The 24,853-nt window shown below is 37.5% G+C and overlaps 1 protein-coding gene across 2 annotated transcripts in view; it reads right to left on the bottom strand.

The window, feature by feature from the left end:
• ZPBP (zona pellucida binding protein) overlaps positions 1-24,853 on the bottom strand; it is a 121,750-nt gene that overhangs the window by 59,293 nt on the left and 37,604 nt on the right. For both annotated transcript variants that reach the window (XR_014301273.1, XM_082693315.1), the window contains exon 5: positions 20,316-20,534. Coding sequence is in view for 1 of the 2 variants with exons in the window: in XM_082693315.1 (XP_082549441.1) it covers positions 20,316-20,534 (219 nt within the window). In the remaining variant the exon portion in view is untranslated. The remainder of the gene's footprint in view (positions 1-20,315; positions 20,535-24,853) is intronic.

A 24,853-nucleotide genomic window follows, 5' to 3' on the forward strand; every position in this document is an offset into this window, starting at 1 on the left:
TTCCCCAAATTCTCTACATGAGAAGACAGATCCTGGCTTATATTATCAACATTTGCCTAGCACATTATATAAAATATGTTGGATGGATAAGCACTGATATGAAAATAATAAAACTGACCATAGAAGTATTAATAATGCAGAATATACTGTGGAATAATGGGAAATCTTCATTACTTCAATATTCTTTTTTAGTATCTCTTCAAAACAGTGCACATCATGAAATTTCCCTGTTGCCCTCTCAACTGATATCATAAAGTATTACAAAATACCACAAAAAGACAACATAGTACATCACAGTGATTTCATAAAACCAAACAAAACAGGTGTTAACCTGAAGCAGACCTCCAAGAAGGGCTGTAAATAAGGTTAAAAAAAGTTTTTGTTTCTTTATGGACTATCTTTTAAATCCTTTTAAAATGAGACCATCATAAAACTAGACCCAGGAAATGAAAATTGCTAGACTTATGTACCAAAAATATACAATGAAGTTTAAAAAAAGTACTTTTAAAAATGTAGCCAAATATTTAAAATATTATTTATCTAAGGTCTTTTGAAACTACTGTTCATTACAAAGTATTTCAGAAGACAGTAGGCCAGAATCTACCTCTTTATCATAATATGATTATGAGATCAGATCAATTTTATTTTTAATTTGAGTCTATATAAAAGGTTAAGGCAAATTTAAAAATCCATCAGAATCTACTATTTATTGGGGTATGCAGGCAGATCAGTTGATTAAGCAACTGCCTTCAGCTCAGGTAATGATTGGGCTCTCTGCTTGGAGATGAGTCTGCTTCTCCCTCTTCCCCTCACCCCGCTCATATTCACTTGCTCTCTCTCAAATAAAAAAAATCATTTTTAAAAATCTACTATTGGGGCACTTGGGTGGCTCAGTGAGTTAAGGCCTCTGCCTTCGGCTCGGGTCATGATCCCGGGGTCCTGGGATCGAGCCCCGCGTCGGGCTCTCTGCTCACTGCAAAGCCTGCTTCTCTCTCTCTCTGCCTGCCTCTCTGCCTGCTTGTGCTCTCTGTCTGTCAGATAGATAAATAAAATCTTAAAAAAAAAAATCTACTATTTAGGGGCAACTGAGTGGCTCATTTTTTAGGAGTCTGCCTTCGGCTCAGGTCATGGTTCAAGGGTCCTGTGATCAATTCCCACATTGAGCGCCCTGTTTAGTGGGAAGCCTGCTTCTCTCTTTTCCACTCCCCCTGCCTGTGTTCCCTTCTCTGTCTCTCTTTCTCTCTGTCAAACAGATGAATCTTTAAAAAAAAAGAAAAAAAATCTATTCATTAAACTAAAGCAAAATTGTTAGAAACAATAACAGAATCCACAAAAATTATCCAGTCTTTAGAGTCAGTGTGGAGAGTAATCAAGTCATTAACATCTAGAATGCTTAAGTTATACTCCAGTACTAAAGGTGGTAACAGCCAACAGGCAATATTCACCCCCACCACCTTTTTAGGTAAACCAAAGAACACTTATGCTGTCTAGATCAGTTCAATTAGCTCTCTGGAGCTAAGAAAGCATCTTTTCTTTCTGAACCCCTGCCTCCTTTGATATACATGGTTTACTTAGGCTAGGTGGCCAAGCTCATCCTGTATAAAACTATGCATGCTTTTTTGTCTTTTTATATGAAACTTTCTACAAAATTTATAAATGAAAAAGAAATGATATCTGTAAAATGGTGAAGTAGGATATTTCAAGTGATATCCTACCATAGAAATGCTGACAAAAATGACACAAAACAGTAAGAATCAAATTTGCTGACACCTAATTTTTACATCAACGAAGAAAATGCTAAGTCCACAGAAGCTGACTTATGCACAGCACCTGAAGAAACTTTTATCAGAACACTAGCTAACAAGCTAAAGGACATGAGAGATCATGTACAACAAAGAATAGAGTCTTACAAAGGTAGTTTAGATAAGTCACTAAAACAAATTATTACAACTCACATGAGCAACAAAAACAAACACAACAGAGGTAGAAGAATCTAACTTCATGATTACTACCTCCTAGACTATTAAAAATGTACAGTTTTCAAAAAATTAGAAGGAATATGAAGAAAGAAGACAGTATGAACCAACTGCCAAAAAAAACAAACAAACAATCCCCGAGGAAGCACAGAAACTGGAATTCCTATTATATTAAATATATTCAAAAAACTAAAGAAAGTAATTAACAAATACAAAGAGGGAAATAATTTCTCAACAAATAGAACATATTAATAAAGTGAAGGAAAAGAAACCCAAAAGAAATTCTGAAAGTGGCAGTTACGACAATGAAAATGAAGAACTCACTGTAGGCTTTCAAGTACAAATTTAATTTTGTGAAAAAATAAGTGAACTTGAGGATAGGAAAACTGAAATTATCAAGTTACAGGAGCAGAAAGAAAAAGCAGGAAGAGAAATGAAAGCCTAAGAGATCTGTGACACATCAAGGGTACTAACATATGCATAATGGGAGTCATAGGTGAGAAAAAGAAGAAAGAAACTTAAAGAACATTTGAAAAATGCCATTAATGTCCCAATTTGAGAAAAAATATATATCTACATACCCCCCAAAAAAATCAATGGAATTCAAGGAGGATAAAGGCAAGGAATTCAACAGTGAAACACATTATAATAAATCTGACAAAAATCAAAGACAAAGAAATTATCTTGAAAGCAGAAAGAGAGAGAGAGAAGAAGAAAAGGAAGTTGTCACTTACTGTAAAGTCCATCAAAAAGAATAATAGCAGATTTCTTGTAAAAAAAAAAAAAGGCCATCAGAAGGCAGTGAGATAACACATTTAAAGTATTAAAAGAAAAAAATAGTCAACCAAGAATCCTGTATCTGGAAAAGTATCTTTCAGAAATGAAGAAGAAAGTAAAATATTCCAAACACAATGCTTGCAACATTAGCCAGTAACAGGACAACAGACAGTAGTCCAATGTTATGCAAAGAAATAAAGAGCAGTGGTAAAGTCAGCTCCACAGACATAGGGCAATATTATTGTATTTTTATTATTTTAACTCTTTTTTCATGTAGATGATTAAAAATAAATATGTAAGATAATAATCATAAATCTATGTTAGTGGGTAAACATGGATAATAATGCTATTACCAGGAACATCACAGGAAGGAAGGAATAAACTATACTGGGGCAGAGTTTTGGTACCCTGTTCAAACTAGGCTGGTATTCAAACTATACAATTACATACAGAAGTTATTAACTGTAAAACTCAGGACAGCTGCCAAGAAAATAACAAGAACTGTCAGAAAAAGAAATGAAAATAAAATCGAAATGCTATTTTATAGTCAATTAAACAGAAGAAGAATCAGTAATGGAACCATTAAGAAATAAAAAAAGGTAAAAGAGAACTTCGGTTTATATTCCAATACGAAAGGCACTTGAATGCTGTCACTACTGTCCTCACAAGAAAAGAGGTAAATAAACTGAGACTCACAAAATCCTTTTTGATTCATCAGATAACTGAGGTCTCAAAGAATAGTGCTGCCCACACCACTGTAGGGAAAAAGAGGTAGTTATGGAGAATTATTGCTTACCCAGAGGAGAAGCCCCAGAGCAAGAGCCTGCCAGGGGAGCTAGTACCACTAGGAAAACCTGAAACTTGGAATCTGTTGAAGGCTTGCAGTGAGAAAGCTCAAGTATTAAAAAAATTCCAAATCACAGGGACCTCCACACTTTATGAGTTTTTGCCCCCATTAGTCCCAAAAGGTTCTTAGGTAGGGGACTAAAAACAAATCCCCTAGTGCTTCTAGCATGAGGAAGAACAAAATAAACATTTTGAAATGCACCAAAAATACTCAGATGTCTTCAATGAAAGCTTGCCTTATAGAGAAATAATTTACTGTAGCTCAAGCATCTTGAGGTTTACCAGAGTCTAAATGACCTTGCAGACTGGAAATATCCAACCCCAACTACCTGTCTGGTTGTGGGGAGACCGAATGCTTTTGCTACTTCTACAAATTACCACCACATTAACAGGGTATCTTATAAACCAAGAGATTACAACAGAAGGATTTTAAATCTCATACTTATTTAAGAAGAAGACTCTAGGGAAACTCAAAGACAACAAAGGAGACAAAAACAAGAGTATCACAGAAATTTTTAGCCTCTAAAACCAATAGTTCTCATAAATAGTAAATAGAGGCCAAATCCTAAACAGAGAAGCAAAAAATATTATAATAAAACACACCTAATTCAGTTCTTACTATTAGGCATATCATTTCCAGTTTTCAATAAAAACTTTCAAGAAATACTAAAAGGCAAGAAAGTTTCAAAAAACACAGCAAGCTGGGTGTCTGGGTGGCACAGTTTATTGGGCGTCCAACTCTTGATTTCAGCTCAGGTCATGATCTCAGGGTCATGAGATTGAGCCCTGTGTCAGGTTCTAAGGCCAGTGTGGAATATGCTTCAAATACTCTTTTTCCCTCTTGACCTCTGGCCCTCCCCCTCCAACTCTCACCCTCTCTAAAACAAAATAAACAAAATCTTAAAAAAAAAAAAAAAGAACTGAGCAAGTATTATAATCGTACTCAGAAATGGCAGAGACATTGACATTATTATACTGGAAATTTAAAATAACTATGACAATAGGCAAAGGGCTCAAATGGAAAGGGTAGACAATGCAAGAATAGACGGGTAGTGTAAGGACAGAAATTAAAACTCTACGAATGCCTCAAAAGGAAATGCCAGAATCAAAAATGCCATAAAAGAAATGAATGGCTTCCATGAGGTCATCAGGAGACTAAATGTGGCTGAGGAAAGAATCAGACTGGACTAGAGATTGAAGTACATCAGTGGTAACTTCTGAACCTGAAAAGCAAAGTGAAAAAATCATGGGAAAAAAAACAAACAGAAAAGAACTTCCAAGAACTGTTGAACACTAGCAAAAGTTACAATGTACATACAATAGGAATACCTGAGGGAAAAGAATTAATGAAATGAAAAGGATCTTTTTAGCAACAGTGGATAAGAATTTTCCAGTTAATGACAGACAAAAGCAGAGCTCCAGGAAACTAACAGACAACACGCAGAATAAATACTGAATAATCTTCACAGGGGTATACCATATCTAAACTATAGAAAATCAAACAAAAAGAAAATCCTTAAAGAAGCAAGGGGATAAAATACTCCTTACTAATAGAGAAGGAAGGGTAAGATTTACATCGAAGAAGATTCTGAGAAGATGGCGGAGTAGAAGTCTCCCCTCATACACAACAATTTCAGTGGAAGAATCTGTGCCATGTAACTGTTCTGGAATTCGGAAGTCTATGGGAATTATGACAATTTCCAAGAGAAGGCTTGGACGGCAAGTTGTTGTTAATTTCAGTCAATTCTGGCTCTTAGCACAGTAGTGGCTCCCCATCCAACACCTAAAGAACCATGGCTGGCACCTGTGCACGTATTCTTGAAATAGCCTGTACATAGCTTATAGGAGCCAGGATGGGGGAAGTTAAAACAAAAAATCAACCCTGACCTCCAAATATCAGATGTGTGCTTAATTTGCTCACTGCTTCTTCTTTCACAGAGATGCAAGTAAGAGGCAGGCGGCCCTTACTGTTGCACATCCTTTCATGTCACAAGTCCCTCTCACACAAGTGGAGATGACTAGTAGAGACCAGAAAGCATCAGTGCCCCTTTTTTGCCTCATTTTTCTCTTATTTTTTTGGGTAGCCAGGAATTAAACAGAATGGTATCTAAAAACGACATTTATAGGATAAATAGGAAGTGACCATATATGAACAAGAAAGATAAAAGAAAGACAAGAACTGAGAGAACTTAAGTTTATACCTCACATGGACCTTCAGTACAGAGACAGCCTACACTGATTTAAAAAAATAAACAAAACAATAAAATAAACCCTGGAAAATGAAAAGAATCTTATTTCTATTTTATACTTACACTATTAGACTCAAGCGCCCAGTATTCAAGAAATAAGACATATGAAGAAACAGTATGGTCTGTTCAAAGGAAAAAAGTAAATCAACAGGAACTATCCCTGAAAAACACCTGATGTCAAGTTTATTGGACTAAGACTTTAAAACAACCCCCTGGAGGACGGGGAAAGAATTACAGAATATGTAGATAGAGTCAAAATTATGTATGAGCAAATATGTATTAATAAAGAGATAGGAGGGGCACCTGGGTGGCTCAGTGGGTTAAGCCTCTGCCTTTGGCTCAGGTCATGATCCCAGGGTCCTGGGATCGAGCCCTGTATCAGGCTCTCTGCTCAGCGGAGAGCCTGCTTCCTCCTCTCTCTGTGCCTGCCTCTCTGCCTACTTGTGATCTCTCTCTCTCTGTCAAATAAATAAATAAAATCTTTAAAAAAATAAAGAGACAAGAAACAAAAAATTCACTAAAATGATCTGAATGCAGATGCGATCAGGCAGAAGAAACAATCAGCCCACTTGAAAACAGATCATTAGAAATTATTAAATAAGAGAAAAAGAAAAAGCCTGAGGAAAAGTGAGCAGAACCTAAGAAAACTTTTGAACATCATCAAATGAACACAAATGAACCAAAATATACATTATGGAGTCCCAGAAGGAAAGACAGCAAGTATTGGAGCAATCATTTTAAGAAAATAGTGGCTGAAAACTTCTTGAATTTGATGAAATCATGAATAGAAACATCTAAGAAGCTCAACAAACACCAAGTAAGGTGAACTCAGAGAGACTCCCAGGAAGACACATTATAACGAAGCCTCTGAAAGACAAAGAATCCCGAAAGCAGGAAGAGAGAACTAACATGTCACATACAAAAAGTTTTCAGTAAGATGAGCTGACTCCACTACAAAAATTTGAGAGACCAGATGTCATACGCTGATATATTCAGTGTACTAAAACCTGTTCTTTTTTTTGGTTTTGTTTTTGTTTGTTTTTAAGTATCAACTAAGAATCCTGTAACATGCAAAACTGTCTTTCAAGAGTAAGGGGGAGTTAAGACATTCCTAAATAAACAAAAGCTGAGGAACTTGTTACCATTAGTCGTGCCCTCCAAGAAATGCAGGAGTCCTGCAGGGTGAAAGGGAGGGACACAAGATAGTAACGTGAAGCACTATGAATAAAAGGTTTCCATAAAGGTAAATACGTGAGTAATGCTAAAAGCTAGTATTATTGTTAAGACTAGAATCTAACAGCAATTTTTTACATGATTTAAGAAGCTATTAAAAATGTCTAAAAGCTAGTATTACTGTAACTTTGGTTTGTAACTTCACATTTTACTTTCTGCATAATTTGAGAGACTAAATTCATTTAAAATAATTTTTACTTTATATTTGGGGGCAATTTATAAAGTCATAATTTTATGACAACAACAATGGAAAAGGATGGGAAGAGAACTGTTAAAGCACCCAACAGACAAAGATACTGTAAGAAAGTTTAAGATCCATATCACTAATAAACACTGATGCAAAAGTCAACAAAATACTAGCAAACCAAATTAAGGAACACATTAACAGGATAATATACCATGATTAAGTGGGATTAACTACCAGAATGCAAGGATAAATCAAGATACAAAAATCAATCATTGTAAGACACCACATTAACAGAATGAAGGGACCAAAAAACCTATATGACCATCTCATTTGATGCAGAAAAGTCATTTTACAAAATTCAACACCCTTTAATGGAAAAAAAAAACTCAAAAATGCAGAAACAGGAAGAAAATCCCACCATATAATGAAAGACACACACACACACATATATATATATATCAATAGTCAATATCACATTCAGTGGTAAAAGACTTCAAGACCAGGAACAAAGCAAGGATGTAGTTTTGCCATTTCTATTCAACAAGTACCAGAAGTTCTAGCCAATGCAGTAAGGCAAGAAAAAGAAATATAAAGTATCCATCTGGAAAAGAAGTGAAATTATTTCTCTTCAGAGATAGTGAAACATCATGTGTAGGAGTAAAGATTCCACAAATAAAACTGTACAAATACGTTCTATAAACTTGCCAGATACAAAGTCAGCTGCATTTCTATATATTGCAATCAACAGCATGGGAAGGAAAATATGAAAAGAATTTCACTTATGATAGCATCAAAAAATACCTAGGAATTAACCAAAGAGGTTAATTACTTATATCATGAAAATTACAAAGCACTGCTAAGAAAATAAAGAAGACATAAATGAATGAAACTGTGCTCCAGGATCATAGATTAGAAGACTTAATATTATTAAGATGCTTATACTATCCGAAGGTATCTATGGATTCAATGCATTTCCTACCAAAATCCCAATGGCCTTATATGGCAGAAATGGAAAACCAGATGCTAAAAACCATGGAACTGCAACTGACATAGGCAAAGCAATACTGAAAGATGAACAAAAGTCTCCCATTTCCAAGTTTCAAATCTCATGTTTCAAAGCTACAATAAAAGACTTATGATCACAACAGGGTGGTACTGGTATAAGGACAGGAATTGCTGCTGCCCCTCGGAACAATTTGTTACTTAAACTGAAACCCCTGGAGGATTTTACTAGTTACCAAACACATTTATATATGGCCTTAAGAAATACCTATACTGGCAACAGGTCTTTGGGGAGAAGGAGGATATACGACCATGAAGCTGGGCAGCTGGGGATGGCCGGCTCGCTCAGGGCGGAATGCTGCCCCTTCACAGAAGCCGGGCAGCCTGGAACGCCCAGCCCGCCCAGGGCGGAACGCCCCCTGCTTCAGGGAAGTGGAACACCCGGGAACACCCGGTCAGCTCAGGATGGAACGGAAACCACCTGCTTCCCTTATCCGTTATTGTTCCTTTCTCTTCCCAGAAGCGCCAAAGTTGTTAGTTAGATGAGTCCTTTGAATGTGCTTGTTTAACTATAAACTTTATCCTTTTTCTTGCTTGTCTGCAAGACGGGATTAAAGGATTAACGTTTGACTTTCATCAATCCTTCTATTGGCTATTGTTTTCTAACCAATAAAAGTGAGGCTGTGGAGTTGCTCAAGGCAGCAGTCCTTTCCACTGTGTCCCCTGCTCCCAGTCTTTTGCAGCTGACTTGTTTGTGCCTAATTCTTCTCTCATCGCCAACTGGAAGCGGCAGGAATACAGAAAAATTAAATAGGACAGTCCAGAAATAAACCCATATATCTGTGGTTACCCGACTTTCAACAAGGGTACACTCACAATTCAATGAGGGGGACCACAGTCTCCAAAAAATGCTGCTGGGCCAACTGAACATCCACACGTCAGTGAAGACAGGACCCGTATTTGACAGTACATAAAAAAATTATCTCAAAATCAATCTTTGACCTAAATGCAGAGGTAAAACTTCAAAATTCTTAGAAGAAAACAAAGTAGTATACAAAAAAGATCAATAAATAATCTAAGATTACACTTCAAGGAAAAAGAAAGAAGGGGGGGGGGGGGACTTGTCCCAATGTAAGAAGAAAGGAAATAATAAAAATTAAAGCAGATGTCTTCTTTGGAAAAATGTCCAGTTTTTCAATTGGATTATTTGGTTAGGGTGCTCAGTTTTACAAGTTCTTTATATATTGTAGATACTAAACTTTTATCAGATACATCATTTGCCAGTGTCTTCTCCCATTCAATGGGCTGCTTATTAGTTTTGTTGATTGTTTCCTTTGCTGTGCAAATCTTTTTATCTTGATTAAGTCCCAAAAGTTTATTTTTCTTTCTGTTTCCCTTGCCTCAGGAGACATCTCTTAAAAGAAGCTGCTACAGTCAATGTCAAACAAGTTACTGCCTGGGTTCTCTTCTAGGACTTTATACTTTCAGGTCTCACATTAAGGTCTTTAATCCATTTTGATTTTGTTTTTGTATATGGTATAAGAAAGTGGTCCAGTTTCATTCTTTTGCATGTAGCTGTCCAGTTTTCCCAACACCATTTGTTGAAGAGACTGTCTTTTTCCCATTGGATATTCTCTCTTGTTTTGTCGAAGATTAAATGATTATATAGTTAGGAGTTCATTTCCAGGTTTTCTAATCTGTTCCATTAGTCTCTGTGTCTATTTCTACGCTAGTACCATACTGTTTTGATCACCACAGCTTTGTAATATAACCTGAATTCCAGAACTATGATGCTTCCAAGCTTTCTTTGCCTTTCCTTTTCAAGATTGTTTTGGCTCTTCGGGGTCTTTTGTGGTTATATACGAATATTAGGATTGTTTGTTCTACTGTGAGAAACGTATTTTGGTATTTTGATAGGGACTGCATTAAACATATAGATTGCTTTGGGTAGTATAGACATTTTAACAGTATTTGTTCTTCCAATGCAGTGGGGAGGTTGGTAGGGGATGGGTTAAATGGGTGGTTGGGATTAAGGAGTGCACTTGTCATGATGAGTGCATGGAGATGTATGACGTGTTTAATTACTAAAATGTATACCTGTAACTAATATAACACTGTATGTTAAGTAACTGGAACTAAAATCTTATACAAATTAAAGGAGAAATAAACAGAATATGGAATAGGAAAAAATAGAATTAAGAAAAATGATAGCTGGTTCTTTGAAAAAATAGACCAATGTATAACTTTTAGCTAGATAAGAAAAAAAGAGAGGCTCAAATAAGTAAAATCTTAAAACAATAGGGAAACATTACAATCTGATACCACAGAAATACAAACGATCATTAGAGACTGCTATGAATAACAATATACCAAAAACTTGACAACCTGAAAGAAATGCATAAATTCTTTTTTTTAAAACATTTTATTTATTTATTTATTTGATAAAGAAAGAGAGTGGGTGGGGGGAGGAGCACAGAAAGGGGGGGCATCTTAAGCACACTTCACACTGAGTGCAGAGCTCAATATGGGGCTCCATCTCACAATGCTGAGATTATGACTTGAGCCTAAATTGAGTCAGATGCTTAATTGCATCTGACTCATACCCATGCATCCCAGAAATGGGTATAGGATTCATCCCTGGGATGCAAGGATGGTTCAACATATGCAAATCAACAACCGTGATGCATCCCATTGTTAGGAAGAAAAATAAAATCCCATGATCATCTCAATTGATACAAAAGTATTTGACAAAATTCAACAGCCATTCACAATAAAAATTCCTAATAAACTGGGTATAAAAGGAAAGTACTTCAACATAATAAAAGCTGTATATTACAAGCCCACAGCTAACATCATACTCAATGGTAAAATGTTAAAGATTTTCCTCTGAGATCAAGAACGAGACAAGGGTGCCTAGTCTCACTATTACAATATAAGAGTATTAGAAGACCTAGCACAAGCAAACAGAAAGAAAAGGCATTTGCATCAAAAACAAATAAGTAAAACCATCTCTGTCTGCAGATGATGTGTTTCAAAATATAGAAAACCCAAGACGCCATCAAAAAAAACCGTCAGACCTGAGGAGGAGTCAAGATGGCGGAGAAGTAGCAGGCTGAGACTACTTCAGCTAGCCGAGATCAGCTAGATAGCTTATCTAAAGATTGCAAACACCTGAAAATCCATCGGCAGATCGAAGAGAAGAAGAACAGCAATTCTGGAAACAGAAAAACAACCACTTTCGGAAAGGTAGGACCCGCGGAGAAGTGAATCCAAAGCGATGGGAAGATAGACCCCGGGGGGGAGGGGCCGGCCATGGCAAGCTGCGGAGCAACGGCCCACAAAATCAGGACTTTTAAAAGTCTGTTCCGCTGAGGGACATCGCTCCAGAGGCTAAACCGGGGCGAAGCCCACAAAGGGTCAGCGTGGCCTCAGGTCTGCAGGGTCACAGAAGGATCGGGGGTGTCTGAGTGTCGCAGAGCTTGCGGGTATTGGAACGGGAAAGCCGGCTACAGAAACAGAGCCGACAGTAAGCTCGCAGCTCGGTGTTACCTTGAACCGGTCGCAGGCTCGGTGAGCTTGGAGCGCGGCCGGAGGTCAGGCAGACGGGAGTAACTGGGCGCGGTTCTCTGAGGGCGCACTGAGGAGTGGGGCCCTGGGCTCTCGGCTCCTCCGGGCCGGAGACCAGGAGGCCGCCATTTCTATTCCCGTCCTCCGGAACTCTAGGGAAAGCACTCAGGGAACAAAAGCTCCTGAAAGCAAACCCGAGCAGATTACTCACCCCGGCCCCTGGGTAAGGGCGGTGCAATTCCGCCTGGGGCAAAGACACTTGAGAATCACTACAACAGGCCCCTCCCCCAGAAGATCAACAAGAAATCCAGCCTAGACCAAGTTCACCTACCAAGGAGTGCGGTTTCAATACCAAGGAGAGCAGCAGAATTCCAGAAGAGGAGAAAGCAAAGCACGGAACTCATGGCTTTTTCCCTGTGATTTTTTTTAGTCTAACAGTTAATTTAATTTTTTTCTTTTTCATTTTTTGTTTTTTTTACTCGCCTTCTGGTAAAATTTTTTTTTAACTTTTACCTTTTTTTTTTAACGTTTTTTAACCAGTTTATCTAATATATATATTTTTCTTATTTGTTTTCTTTTTTTAAAATTCTTTTCTTTTTTTTTCTTTTTTCTTTTTCTTTCTTTCTTCCTTTTTGAACCTCTTTTTATCCCCTTACTCCCCCCTCACGATTTGGGATCTCTTCTAATTTGGTTAAAGCATATTTTCCTGGGGTTGTTGCCACCCTTTTAGTATTTTCCTTGCTCCTTCATATACTCTTATCTGGACAAAATGAAAAGACGGAAGAATTCAACACAAAAAAAAGAACAAGAGGCAGTACAGAAGGCTAGGGACCTAATCAATACAGACATTGGTAATATGTCAGATCTAGAGTTCAGAATGACAATTCTCAAGGTTCTAGCCAGGCTCGAAAAAGGCATGGAAGATATTAGAGAAACCCTCTCGAGAGATATAAAAGCCCTTTCTGGACAAATAAAAGAACTAAAATCTAGCCAAGTTGAAATCAAAAAAGCTATTAATGAGGTGCAATCAAAAATGGAGGCTCTCACTGCTAGGATAAATGAGGCAGAAGAAAGAATTAGTGATATAGAAGACCAAATGACAGAGAATAAAGAAGCTGAGCAAAAGAGGGACAAACAGCTACTGGACCATGAGGGGAGAATTCGAGAATTAAGTGACACCATAAGACGAAACAACATTAGAATAATTGGGATTCCAGAAGAAGAAGAAAGAGAGAGGGGAGCAGAAGGTATACTGGAGAGAATTATTGGGGAGAATTTCCCCAATATGGCAAAGGGAACGAGCATCAAAATTCAGGAGGTTCAGAGAACGCCCCTCAAAATCAATAAGAAAAGGCCCATACCCCGTCACCTAATAGTAAAATTTACAAGTCTCAGACAAAGAGAAAATCCAAAAAGGAGCCCGGAAAAGAAGTCTGTAACATACAATGGTAAAAATATTAGATTGGCAGCTGACTTATCCACAGAGACCTGGCAGGCCAGAAAGAGCTGGCATGATATTTTCAGAGCACTAAATGAGAAAAACATGCAGCCCAGAATACTATATCCAGCTAGGTTATCATTGAAAATAGAAGGGGAGATTAAAAGCTTCCAGGACAAACAAAAACTGAAAGAATTTGCAAACACCAAACCAGCTCTACAGGAAATATTGCAAGGGGTCCTCTAAGCAAAGAGAGAGCCTACAAGTGGTAGATCAGAAAGGAACAGAGACCATATACAGTAACAGTCACCTCACAGGCAATACAATGGCACTAAATTCATATCTCTCAATAGTTACCCTGAATGTGAATGGGCTAAAAGCCCCTGTCAAAAGACACAGGGTATCAGAATGGATAAAAAAACAAAACCCATCTATATGTTGCCTCCAAGAGACTCATTTTAAGCCCGAAGACACCTCCAGATTTAAAGTGAGGGGGTAGAAAAGAATTTAACATGCTAATGGACATCAGAAGAAAGCAGGAGTGGCAATCCTTATATCAGATCAATTAGATTTTAAGCCAAAGACTATAAAAAGTGATGAGGAAGGATACTATATCATACTCAAAGGGTCTGTCCAACAAGAAGATCTAACAATTTTAAATATCTATGCCCCCAACGTGGGAGCAGCCAACTATATAAACCAATTAATAACAAAATCAAAGAAACACATCAACAATAATACAATAATAGTAGGGGACTTTAACACTCCCCTCGCTGAAATAGACAGATCATCCAAGCAAAAGATCAGCAAGGAAATAAAGGCCTTAAACGACACACTGGACCAGATGGACATCACAGATATATTCAGAACATTTCATCCCAAAGCAACATAATACACATTCTTCTCTAGTGCACATGCAACATTCTCCAGAATAGATCACATCCTCGGTCCTAAATCAGGACTCAACCGGTATCAAAAGACTGGGATCATTTCCTGCATATTTTCAGACCACAATGCTCTAAAGCTAGAACTCAACCACAAAAGGAAGTTTGGAAAGAACCCAAATACATGGAGTCTAAACAGCATCCTTCTAAAGAATGAATGGGTCAACTGGGAAATTAAAGAAGAATTGAAAAAAAACATGGAAACAAATGATAATGAAAATACAATGGTTCAAAATCTGTGGGACACAACAAAGGCAGTCCTGAGAGGAAAATATATCGTGGTACAAGCCTTTCTCAAGAAACAAGAAAGGCCTCAGGTACACAACCTAACCCTACACCTAAAGGACCTGGAGAAAGAACAAGAAAGAAACCCTAAGCCCTGCAGGAGAAGAGAAATCATAAAGATCAGAGCAGAAATCAATGAAATAGAAACCAAAAAGACAATAGAAAATATCAACGAAACTAGGAGCTGGTTCTTTGAAAGAATTAATAAAATTGATAAACCCCTGGCTCGACTAATCAAAAAGAAAAGAGAAAGGGCCCAAATAAATAAAATCAAGAATGAAAGAGGAGAGATCACAACTAACACCAAAGAAATACAAACTATTATAAGAACATACTATGAGCAACTCTATGCCAATAAATTTGACAATCTGGAAGAAATGGATGCATTCCTAGAAACAAATAAACTACCACAACTGAACCAGGAAGAAATAGAAAGCCTGAACAGACCCATAACCAGTAAGGAGATTGAAACAGTCATTAAAAATCTCCAAACAAACAAAAGCCCAGGGCCAGACGGCTTCCCGGGGGAATTCTACCAAACATTTAAAGAACTAATTCCTATTCTCCTGAAACTGTTCCAAAAAATAGAAATGGAAGGAAAACATCCAAACTCATTTTATGAGGCCAGCATCACCTTGATCCCAAAACCAGACAAGGATCCCATCAAAAAAGAGAGCTATAGACCAATATCCTTGATGAACACAGATGTGAAAATACTCAACAAAATACTAGCCAATAGGATTCATCAGTACATTAAAAGGAATATTCACCATGACCAAGTCGGATTTATTCCAGGGCTGCAAGTTTGGTTCAACATCCACAAATCAGTCAATGAGATACAACACATCAATAAAAGAAAGAACAAGAACCATATGATACTCTCAATAGATGCTGAAAAAGCATTTGACAAAGTACAGCATCCCTTTCTGATCAGAACTCTTCAAAGTGTAGGGACAGAGGGCACATACCTCAATATCATCAAAGCCATCTATGAAAAACCCACCGCAAATATCATTCTCAATGGAGAAAAACTGAAAGCTTTTCCGCTAAGGTCAGGAACATGGCAGGGATGTCCATTATCACCACTGCTCTTCAACACAGTACTAGAGGTCCTAGCCTCAGCAATCAGACAACAAAAGGAAATTAAAGGCATCCAAATCGGCAAAGAAGAAGTCAAATTATCACTCTTCGCAGATGATATGATACTATATGTGGAAAACCCAAAAGACTCCACTCCAAAACTGCTAGAACTTATACAGGAATTCAGTAAAGTGTCAGGATATAAAATCAATGCACAGAAATCAGTTGCATTTCTCTACACCAACAGCAAGACAGAAGAAAGAGATATTAAGGAGTCAATCCCATTTACAATTGCACCCAAAACCATAAGATACCTAGTAATAAACCTAACCAAAGAGGCACAGAATCTATACTCAGAAAACTATACAGTACTCATAAAAGAAATTGAGGAAGACACAGAGAAATGGAAAAATGTTCCATGCTCCTGGATTGGAAGAATAAATATTGTGAAAATGTCTATGCTACCTAAAGCAATCTACACATTTAATGCAATTCCTATCAAAGTACCATCCATCTTTTTCAAAGAAATGGAACAAATAATGCTAAAATTTATATGGAACCAGAAAAGACCTCGAATAGCCAAAGGGATATTGAAAAAGAAAGCCAACGTTGGTGGCATCACAATTCCGGACTTCAAGCTCTATTACAAAGCTGTCATCATCAAGACAGCATGGTACTGGCACAAAAACAGACACATAGATCAATGGAACAGAATAGAGAGCCCAGAAATAGACCCTCAACTCTATGGTCAACTCATCTTCGACAAAGCAGGAAAGAATGTCCAATGGAAAAAAGACAGCCTCTTCAATAAATGGTGCTGGGAAAATTGGACAGCCACATGCAGAAAAATGAAATTGGACCATTTCCTTCCACCACACACAAAAATAGACTCAAAATGGATGAAGGACCTCAACGTGCGAAAGGAATCCATCAAAATCCTTGAGGAGAACACAGGCAGCAACCTCTTCAACCTCTGCCGCAGCAACATCTTCCTAGGAACAACGCCAAAGGCAAGGGAAGCAAGGGCAAAAATGAACTATTGGGATTTCATCAAGATCAAAAGCTTTTGCACAGCAAAGGAAACAGTTAACAAAATCAAAAGACAACTGACAGAATGGGAGAAGATATTTGCAAACGACATATCAGATAAAGGACTAGTGTCCAGAATCTATAAAAAAACTTAGCAAACTCAACACCCAAAGAACAAATAATCCAATCAAGAAATGGGCAGAGGACATGAACAGACATTTCTGCAAAGAAGACATCCAGATGGCCAACAGACACATGAAAAAGTGCTCCATATCACTCGGCATCAGGGAAATACAAATCAAAACCACAATGAGATATCACCTCACACCAGTCAGAATGGCTAAAATCAACAAGTCAGGAAGTGACAGATGCTGGCGAGGATGCGGAGAAAGGGGAACCCTCCTACACTGTTGGTGGGAATGCAAGCTGGTGTAGCCACTCTGGAAAACAGCATGAAGGTTCCTCAAAATGTTGAAAATAGAACTGCCCTATGACCCAGCAATTGCACTATTGGGTATTCACCCTAAAGATACAAACGTAGTGATCCAAAGGGGCACGTGCACCCGAATGTTTATAGCAGCAATGTCCACAATAGCCAAACTATGGAAAGAACCTAGATGTCCATCAACAGATGAATGGATCAAGAAGATGTGGTATATATACACAATGGAATACTATGCAGCCATCAAAAGAAATGAAATCTTGCCATTTGCGACAATATGGATGGAACTAGAGCGTATCATGCTTAGCGAAATAAGTCAAGCAGAGAAAGACAACTATCATATGATCTCCCTGATATGAGGAAGTGGTGATGCAACATGGGGGCTTAAGTGGGTAGGAGAAGAATCAATGAAACAAGATGGGATTGGGAGGGAGACAAACCATAAGTGACTCTTAATCTCACAAAACAAACTGAGGGTTGCTGCGGGGAGGGGGTTTGGGAGAAGGGGGTGGGATTATGGACATTGGGGAGGGTATGTGCTTTGGTGAGTGCTGTGAAGTGTGTAAACCTGGTGATTCACAGACCTGTACCCCTGGGGATAAAAATATATGTTTATAAAAAATAAAAAATTAAAAAAAAACAAAAACTGTCAGACCTAATAAATGAATCTAGTAACATTGACAGACATAAAATCAACATACAAATATCAATTGCATTTCAATACAATAATGACACATTACTTTAAAAATAAAAAAGAAAACAATCCCACTTATAATAACATAAAAATAATATACTTAGGAATAAATTTAAACAATAAGGTAAACGATCTGTACACTGCAAACATATACTGATAAGGAAACTGTAGACTCACAAATTAATAGAAAGATATCTCATGTTCATGAATTTAAAGCATCAACATTATTAAAATGTCCATACAACCCAAAGCAATGTATGGATCCAATATAATCTCTATCAAGATTCCACCAGCATTTTTTACAGAAATATTAAAAAAATAAAAATTTTATGGAACCACAGAAGATACTGAGTAGCCAATGTACTTCTGAAAAAGAGGAAAACTGGAGGCAATACACTTCTAATTTCAATGTATATTACAAAGTATAGTAATAAAAACCAATATGATACTGGCATGGAATCAGACACGATCTATGGAACAGAACTGAATGCCCAGGAAATAAACTCATGCATATAAAGTCAAAGGAGCCAAGAATACTCTGTGAAAAACATGTGGTCTCTAAAACAAACTGTACTGGGAAAAGCAAATAGTGTATATGCAAAGAATGAAACTGGACTCCTATCTCACACCACTCACAAAAATTAATTTGAATTGAATTAAAGATTTTAATGTTAAGACATAAACCATAAAATTCCTAGAAGAAAACATGCAAGAAAGGTCCCTGACAGTAAACATGCCAATGACTTTATGAATAGGACACCCAAAGCACAAACAATGAAAACAAAACAAAACAAAAATATGTGAACTACATCAAACTAGGAAAGTTCTTCATGGTAAAGGAAATAAGTGTGTGTGTGTGTGTGTGTGTGTGTGTGTGTGTGTGTCTCCAGACACAATGGAACAGCATTTAGCCCTGAAAATGAAGGAAATTCTTCCATTTGCAACAAAGTGGATGAACCTTTAGGGCATTGTGCTAAGTGAAACAAGTCAGACAGAGAAATAAATACTTATGAATTCACTAACATACAGAATAGACTAAAACCAGTCACAGGAACAGAAAACTGATTAGTGATTGCTGGGGTAGCAGGTGGGGCCTGAGGCAAATGAATAAAAGTAATCAAAGGGTATAAACTTGTAGTCATAAAAAGTGTAAGCACACAGATATAAGGCAGAGTGTGAATTACGGAAGATATAATGTTAGTATAGTTGATAATTAATGTGTGTATATTTGAAAACTGCTTAAAGAATAGATTTTAAAATTTCTCACCACAGAAGAATAAGATAAAATAAACTGTAAGTATATGAGATGATGTGTTAACTTTGTTGTAATCATTAATATATAGTTGTACATATATACACACGTGTGTATATACAGGATACAGGATACACACATACACATACAAAATCCTTATGTTGTACTTCTTAAACTTATATACTGTTATATGCCCATTTATTTCAATAAAGCTGGAAAGAAAGCAAAAATTGGGCAAAGGACTTGAATATACTTTTCTCTAAAAAATATATACAAATGGCCAATAAGCACATGAGATGTTCAACATCATTAGTCATTAGAAATATGCATTTCGAGCCCACTATGCCTCATTTCTATTGTATATCATCTCTCTTATCTTGAGGGTTAAACTTTACTTCCGAGGTCTTGTAAGGATTAGTAAATGCCTATTAATAGCCCCTATTAAACACACTGGGTACAAAGGCCTCATAACTCTTATGAATGCTAATAGTGAGTCCTTGAAGGGCTAAAGAAAGATTCTGTGATACTTTGTCTCAGAAGCTACAGACTAACTTCCAAAATTCTTTTGAAGACAGAGGAAAGCATTAAAGAAGATAAAAGATAGTGCAAATGGGGTTGAACACCTTTTCTCCTGTAAAGCTTCACATATCTCAACTGTGTCTAAAAATTCAATTCTAGATGGCCAAAACATCAACAACAAACCAGAAAATTGGAGAAATGGGTGAGTACAATCAAACATCAGCAGTAGAGGAACGAAGGACAGAGTAAAGAGGAAGGAAAACAGCAAGCGGTATCATCTGAGATGGAAAGAGGATGGAGTCCTATTGCCAGGGGCAGGGGGACCCAATACAAACATATGAATCGTTACTCCACAGTGTAAATTTATTCATAAACAGGCCCTTTATAGATATACATGTAGGTACAAAATCAATTCTTTGTTTTCTAGAATACATTGGGTCTCCACTCTGTGTTAATTAGGAAAAGCACGGTAAGCTGTTACAATGGTCCCTCTGGTCTGTAATATTAACTCATGTTATTAGAATTAGATGCTTTTCCAGCTAAGTATCAAGGTAGGCATTTCTTTATACCAAATTCTATTCTCTAATAAATTACCACAGCAAGGTTTAGATATTGGAAAGTGCTACCTTTTCATTAAGTATGTGAATCAGAATTTTATGTTGGGGCCTATCAGAACTAAGTCAAAGCAGAGAACATGAAACATATTCAGATCTGTAACATTTACTTTTGAAAAATTCTGCAGGTAATTCATTTTTGTTTTGAATTCATTTTCTTTAAAGAACTATATATACTTACCTGAAAATGTAAAGAACAATTCATTTTGCAAACCAGCTCTTTGCATTTTAACACGATGGCATTCCGACTTCAGTAAAGAAACTTCACATGAAAGGTCAAGAACCAATTTGCTCAAAATCTGAAGAAGTTTCTTCTCAAAAGAAATATTATAGATACTATTGCAAGGAGCTGCATGATATCGAGCTGTGAACTGGTAATAATAATGAGGCTCACGATAAGCTGTAAAAAATTAAACAACAACACAAAAGTGGCTATTTAAACAATTAAAATATACTGCAACTACTAAAATGAAACTGTTACTTGAAATAAGATCATAGTATTTTTATATCCATCCTGAGGAAACTGAGGGATTGAGGGATTATGTCATCACATGCCCCATGCCTATGGTATCAAAACTGAGATTCTGGGTGCCTGAGTGGCTGAGTCGGTGAAGCGTCCAACCCTTGATTTTGGCTCAGGTCATGATCTCAGGGTTGAGGATGAGCTCAATATCAGGCTCTGCACTCAGCAGGGAACCTGCCTGAGATTCTCTCCCTCTCCTTCTGCCCTTCCCCCCTACTTGCTTATGTCCGTTCTCTCTCTCTCTCTCTTCCCCCACCCCTCAAAATAAATAAATAAATAAATCTTTTTTAAAAAATCAAAACTAAGATTCTAACCAAGAAGCCTGCCTCATACGTAATCTGTGTCCTTAACCAATACATTATTCTTCCTCAAACAGGAAAGAAATTTCTCAAAGTTTAACTATTCATCTTAAAACAAACAACAGTCCTGTAATTACCAACTATAGGCAAAAACTGGTATGTTTCTTATAAATCTACCAGTTTTACTGAGTTCCATTACAATATCTGAAACTGAGAACCTTTCTTCCCTAACCATTTTAAAATCCCACTGAAATGAGAGGAAAAATACAAAAATCATAGGAAATTCAAAATAATTATATACATATTATATAACCACATTCTTGACATAATGACATCAAAATAAAAATCAACAATGAAAAATCTATCAAATATTTTAAAATAAAATACTACTAAATAACAAATAGCGTATCCAATAAAGTAATGATGATTAAAAATATTAAAACAATTACAGTAGCATGACATGACATGTGGAAAAACGGTACAAGCTCATTTCCCAATGAAAGCAATGTCAATTATTTTTAGAAAACAGCCATTTATAATATCTGAAAATGGACCTAACATAAGCAGAAAGAGGGAGGGGTTCCTGGAAAAAGAAAGTCATAGCTCTCTGGGCATAAGAACAGTAATTTCAGGCCCTGGCCATCTTAGGCAAGCATACAGGAATGAACAGCCTGTGCCAGACCAGGAAACAGCCAAATCATACCAGAAACAATAAATTAGTGACAAAATTCCCAGTGCTAGTTAGTTATGACAACTATCTCAATTAATCATGAGCAGATAGCAGTTTACTAGATTGTACTCTATCACCAACTTTTAACTGTATCAGAACTTCAAAGCCACAAAAAGCTGAGAGATCTGATCCAAGCCACTCTCTTTGTTAACTTGCACACTGTGGCTCAGGGAATGCAAAGTGTTATTTAAACACATTCTCCTGGGTGAAAGTATGGGAAATAAGGCACCATCCAGGAGGTGAAATGACATCTGGCAGCAACACAACCTTCAACGCCTCCACCGGCTGGTGGCTGAGGCCCGGGCAGGGGAAGAAGTGTGTATAGAAACTAGGGAAAGGGGGCGGGTGGCTCAGTGGGTTAAGCCTCTGCCTTCAGCTCAGGTCATGATCTCAGGGTCCTGGGATCGAGCCCCACATCGGGCTCTCTGCTCAGCAGGGAGCCTGCTTCCTCCTCTCTCTCTGCCTGCCTCTCTGCCTACTTGTGATCTCTGACTGTCGAATAAATAAATAAAATCTTTAAAAAAAAAAAAAAAAAGAAAAGAAACTAGGGAAGGCTAAATATTTTCTTGCAGTAACCAGAGCCAGCAAATGTTCAATTATCATCCTTTACTTTTCTGATAACAGAAATAATCTTTGTGGAAAGAGAAACAAAAAATTTGTAAGCAAACAATAAACCATACAAACTCCCAGTACTGATTCCAAAGTGAGGTCTGACCTGAAGCACACTCTTGCGTTAACTTCACCGGATCTAAACCCCTCTGAGCACTCAGAGGCTGGACCCACCCAGGCCAGAGAACTGATTATGCTTGCCCATGCCTGCCCCTGCCTGCCCTCGGAATACTGACCTGGACTCTGCCACCTTAAATGACTTTTTGCCCAACTCCAACTTGTATTCCCCCTTGAGCAAGCCCCTTCATAAATATGGATGCACCCTCAGCTTAAAGCTTCCCAATTTTCTTGTTCCAGGAGACACCAGTGTGGGTAAGAGCCCTGAGGTTCTCTTTGCTCACTGCAAGTAAAACCTCTCCTTTTCTTGTCTGAGAACAACACTGGGAAAGTCAGTGGGGAGGAGCTACCATGGGGTCAGAAAAAAATCTCAAACACAGACCTGGGGAATACGCTTTCAAAGGAACCCAAATTTTTTTTTTAAAGATTTTATTTATTAATTTGACAGAGAGAAATCACAAGTAGACGGAGAGGCATCCAGAGAGAGAGAGGGAAGCAGGCTCTCCGCCAAGCAGAGAGCCCGATGCGGGACTCGATCCCAGGACTCTGAGATCATGACTTGAGCCGAAGGCAGCGGCTTAACCCACTGAGCCACCCAGGCGCCCCAAAGGAACCCAAATTTAACTGGATTAGTGTTCAGATGAATTTACGTCTACGGCACTGTCAAAAACAAAAGATCCATCAAACTGCTCTGGGTACACCCAAGCTGCACCTTCTTAAAACAAACCAGGGGCGGGGGGTGGGGGGGTGTCTTCGTGTTATGGTGGGTGAGGAGTGAACTTCACAGAAATGATGTAGGTACTTGCTAAGCAAATAAACATGAAATAATTATCACAAGGCTGGGGAGAGCAGGGGTATGGGTTACTACCCAGGGTTCATACTCTATCTAAAAAGTCCAATTTCTAGAAAAGGAACAGTAAAGTATGACTCACGTACTGGAAAAAATGAGGGAACAGTAACCACTTTTGAGAATGATCAGACGTGGGATTTAAGAGATAAAGATTTCAAACCATTCATCATAAATATGCTAAAACCAGCACCTGGGTGGCTCAGTCAGTTGAGCATCTGACTCAGTTTTGGCTCAGGTTGTGATCTCAGGGTCATGAGATCAAGCCTCATGTTTGGTTCCACACTGAGCACAGAGCCTGTTTGGGAATCTTTCTCTCTCCCCCTCTGCCCCTTCCCCCGGCTTGTGCACATAAAAAAGAAAGAAAATGTTAACATAACTCAAGAAGATTATTATTAAAGATGGAAGACATAATGACAATCTCACATTAAATAAAGAATATCTATAAAGTTAGAATTATAAAAAAATGAACCAAGTGGACACACTGCAGTTGAAAAATGAAAACATGCAAAGGAGAAATGGACCAAGGGGCTTAGCAGATATGATCTGGCTAAAAAATGAATCAGCTAAAAGAAGTTCTTCAGACTGAAAGACCATGACCTCAGTCAATAATATGAATCCACACCCAAAAACAAAGTGTTCTAGTAAAGGTAATTATATAATTACGAAGACAGTATAAGTGCATATTTCTTCTACTTTTTTCCTCTTTATGGATTTAAAAAGCAGTTGTATAAAAGAATTTGTGTACAATGTACCAAAGGTCCCCTGTGTAGGGCTACAGAAATTACTATGGATGGTTAATTTGATACGTGGGAGCAAATGAAGAAAATAAAACATGATCAACAAGAAGACTGATTAAACAAAACCTATAAACACACACTTTCTCTCCTTTCTAGCTCTGGCTTCTCAGAAACACATAAAACTATATAAAATAACTATGTATGGTTACTTATGCAACATTTACAAATATAGCATGTATAATATTAATACCACAAAAAGCAGGAAAAGGGAATATATGTATGTGTGTGTATACATACATACATATATATATATATATATATATATATGTGACATTCTATATCTCACTGGAAATAAGTTAGTATAAATGTCAAGGCGACAGTGGTAGGCTAAGATACATGTCGTAGTCTCAGAGCAATCAATAAGGGAGTAACTCAAAAATATACAGTGAAAAATCATTAAAGAAATTAAAATGCGGGGCACTGAGTGGCTCAGTGGGTTAAAGCCTCTGCCTTCAGCTCAGGTCATGATCCCAGGGTCCTAGGATTGAGCCCCGCATCGGGCTCTCTGCTCAGCAGGAAGCCTGCTTCCTCCTCTCTGCCTGCCTCTCTGCCTACTTGTGATCTCTGTCAAATAAATAAATAAAATCTTAAAAAAAAAGAAATTAAAATGCTACATTAAAAACATACATTTACTTCAAAAGAATTAATGAGAAACAGAGGAACATTCATGAAACAAGAAACAAAACAACAGTGTATATATCTAATTATATAAAAATGTTAAATGTGAATACTATCTAATTAAAAGGCAGACACTGTGAAACTGGGTTAAAAAAGCAGTATCAGTTACTTGGTGT

This window comes from Mustela nivalis, assembly GCF_964662115.1.
Source record: "Mustela nivalis genome assembly, chromosome: 12".
NCBI lineage: Eukaryota > Metazoa > Chordata > Mammalia > Carnivora > Mustelidae > Mustela > Mustela nivalis.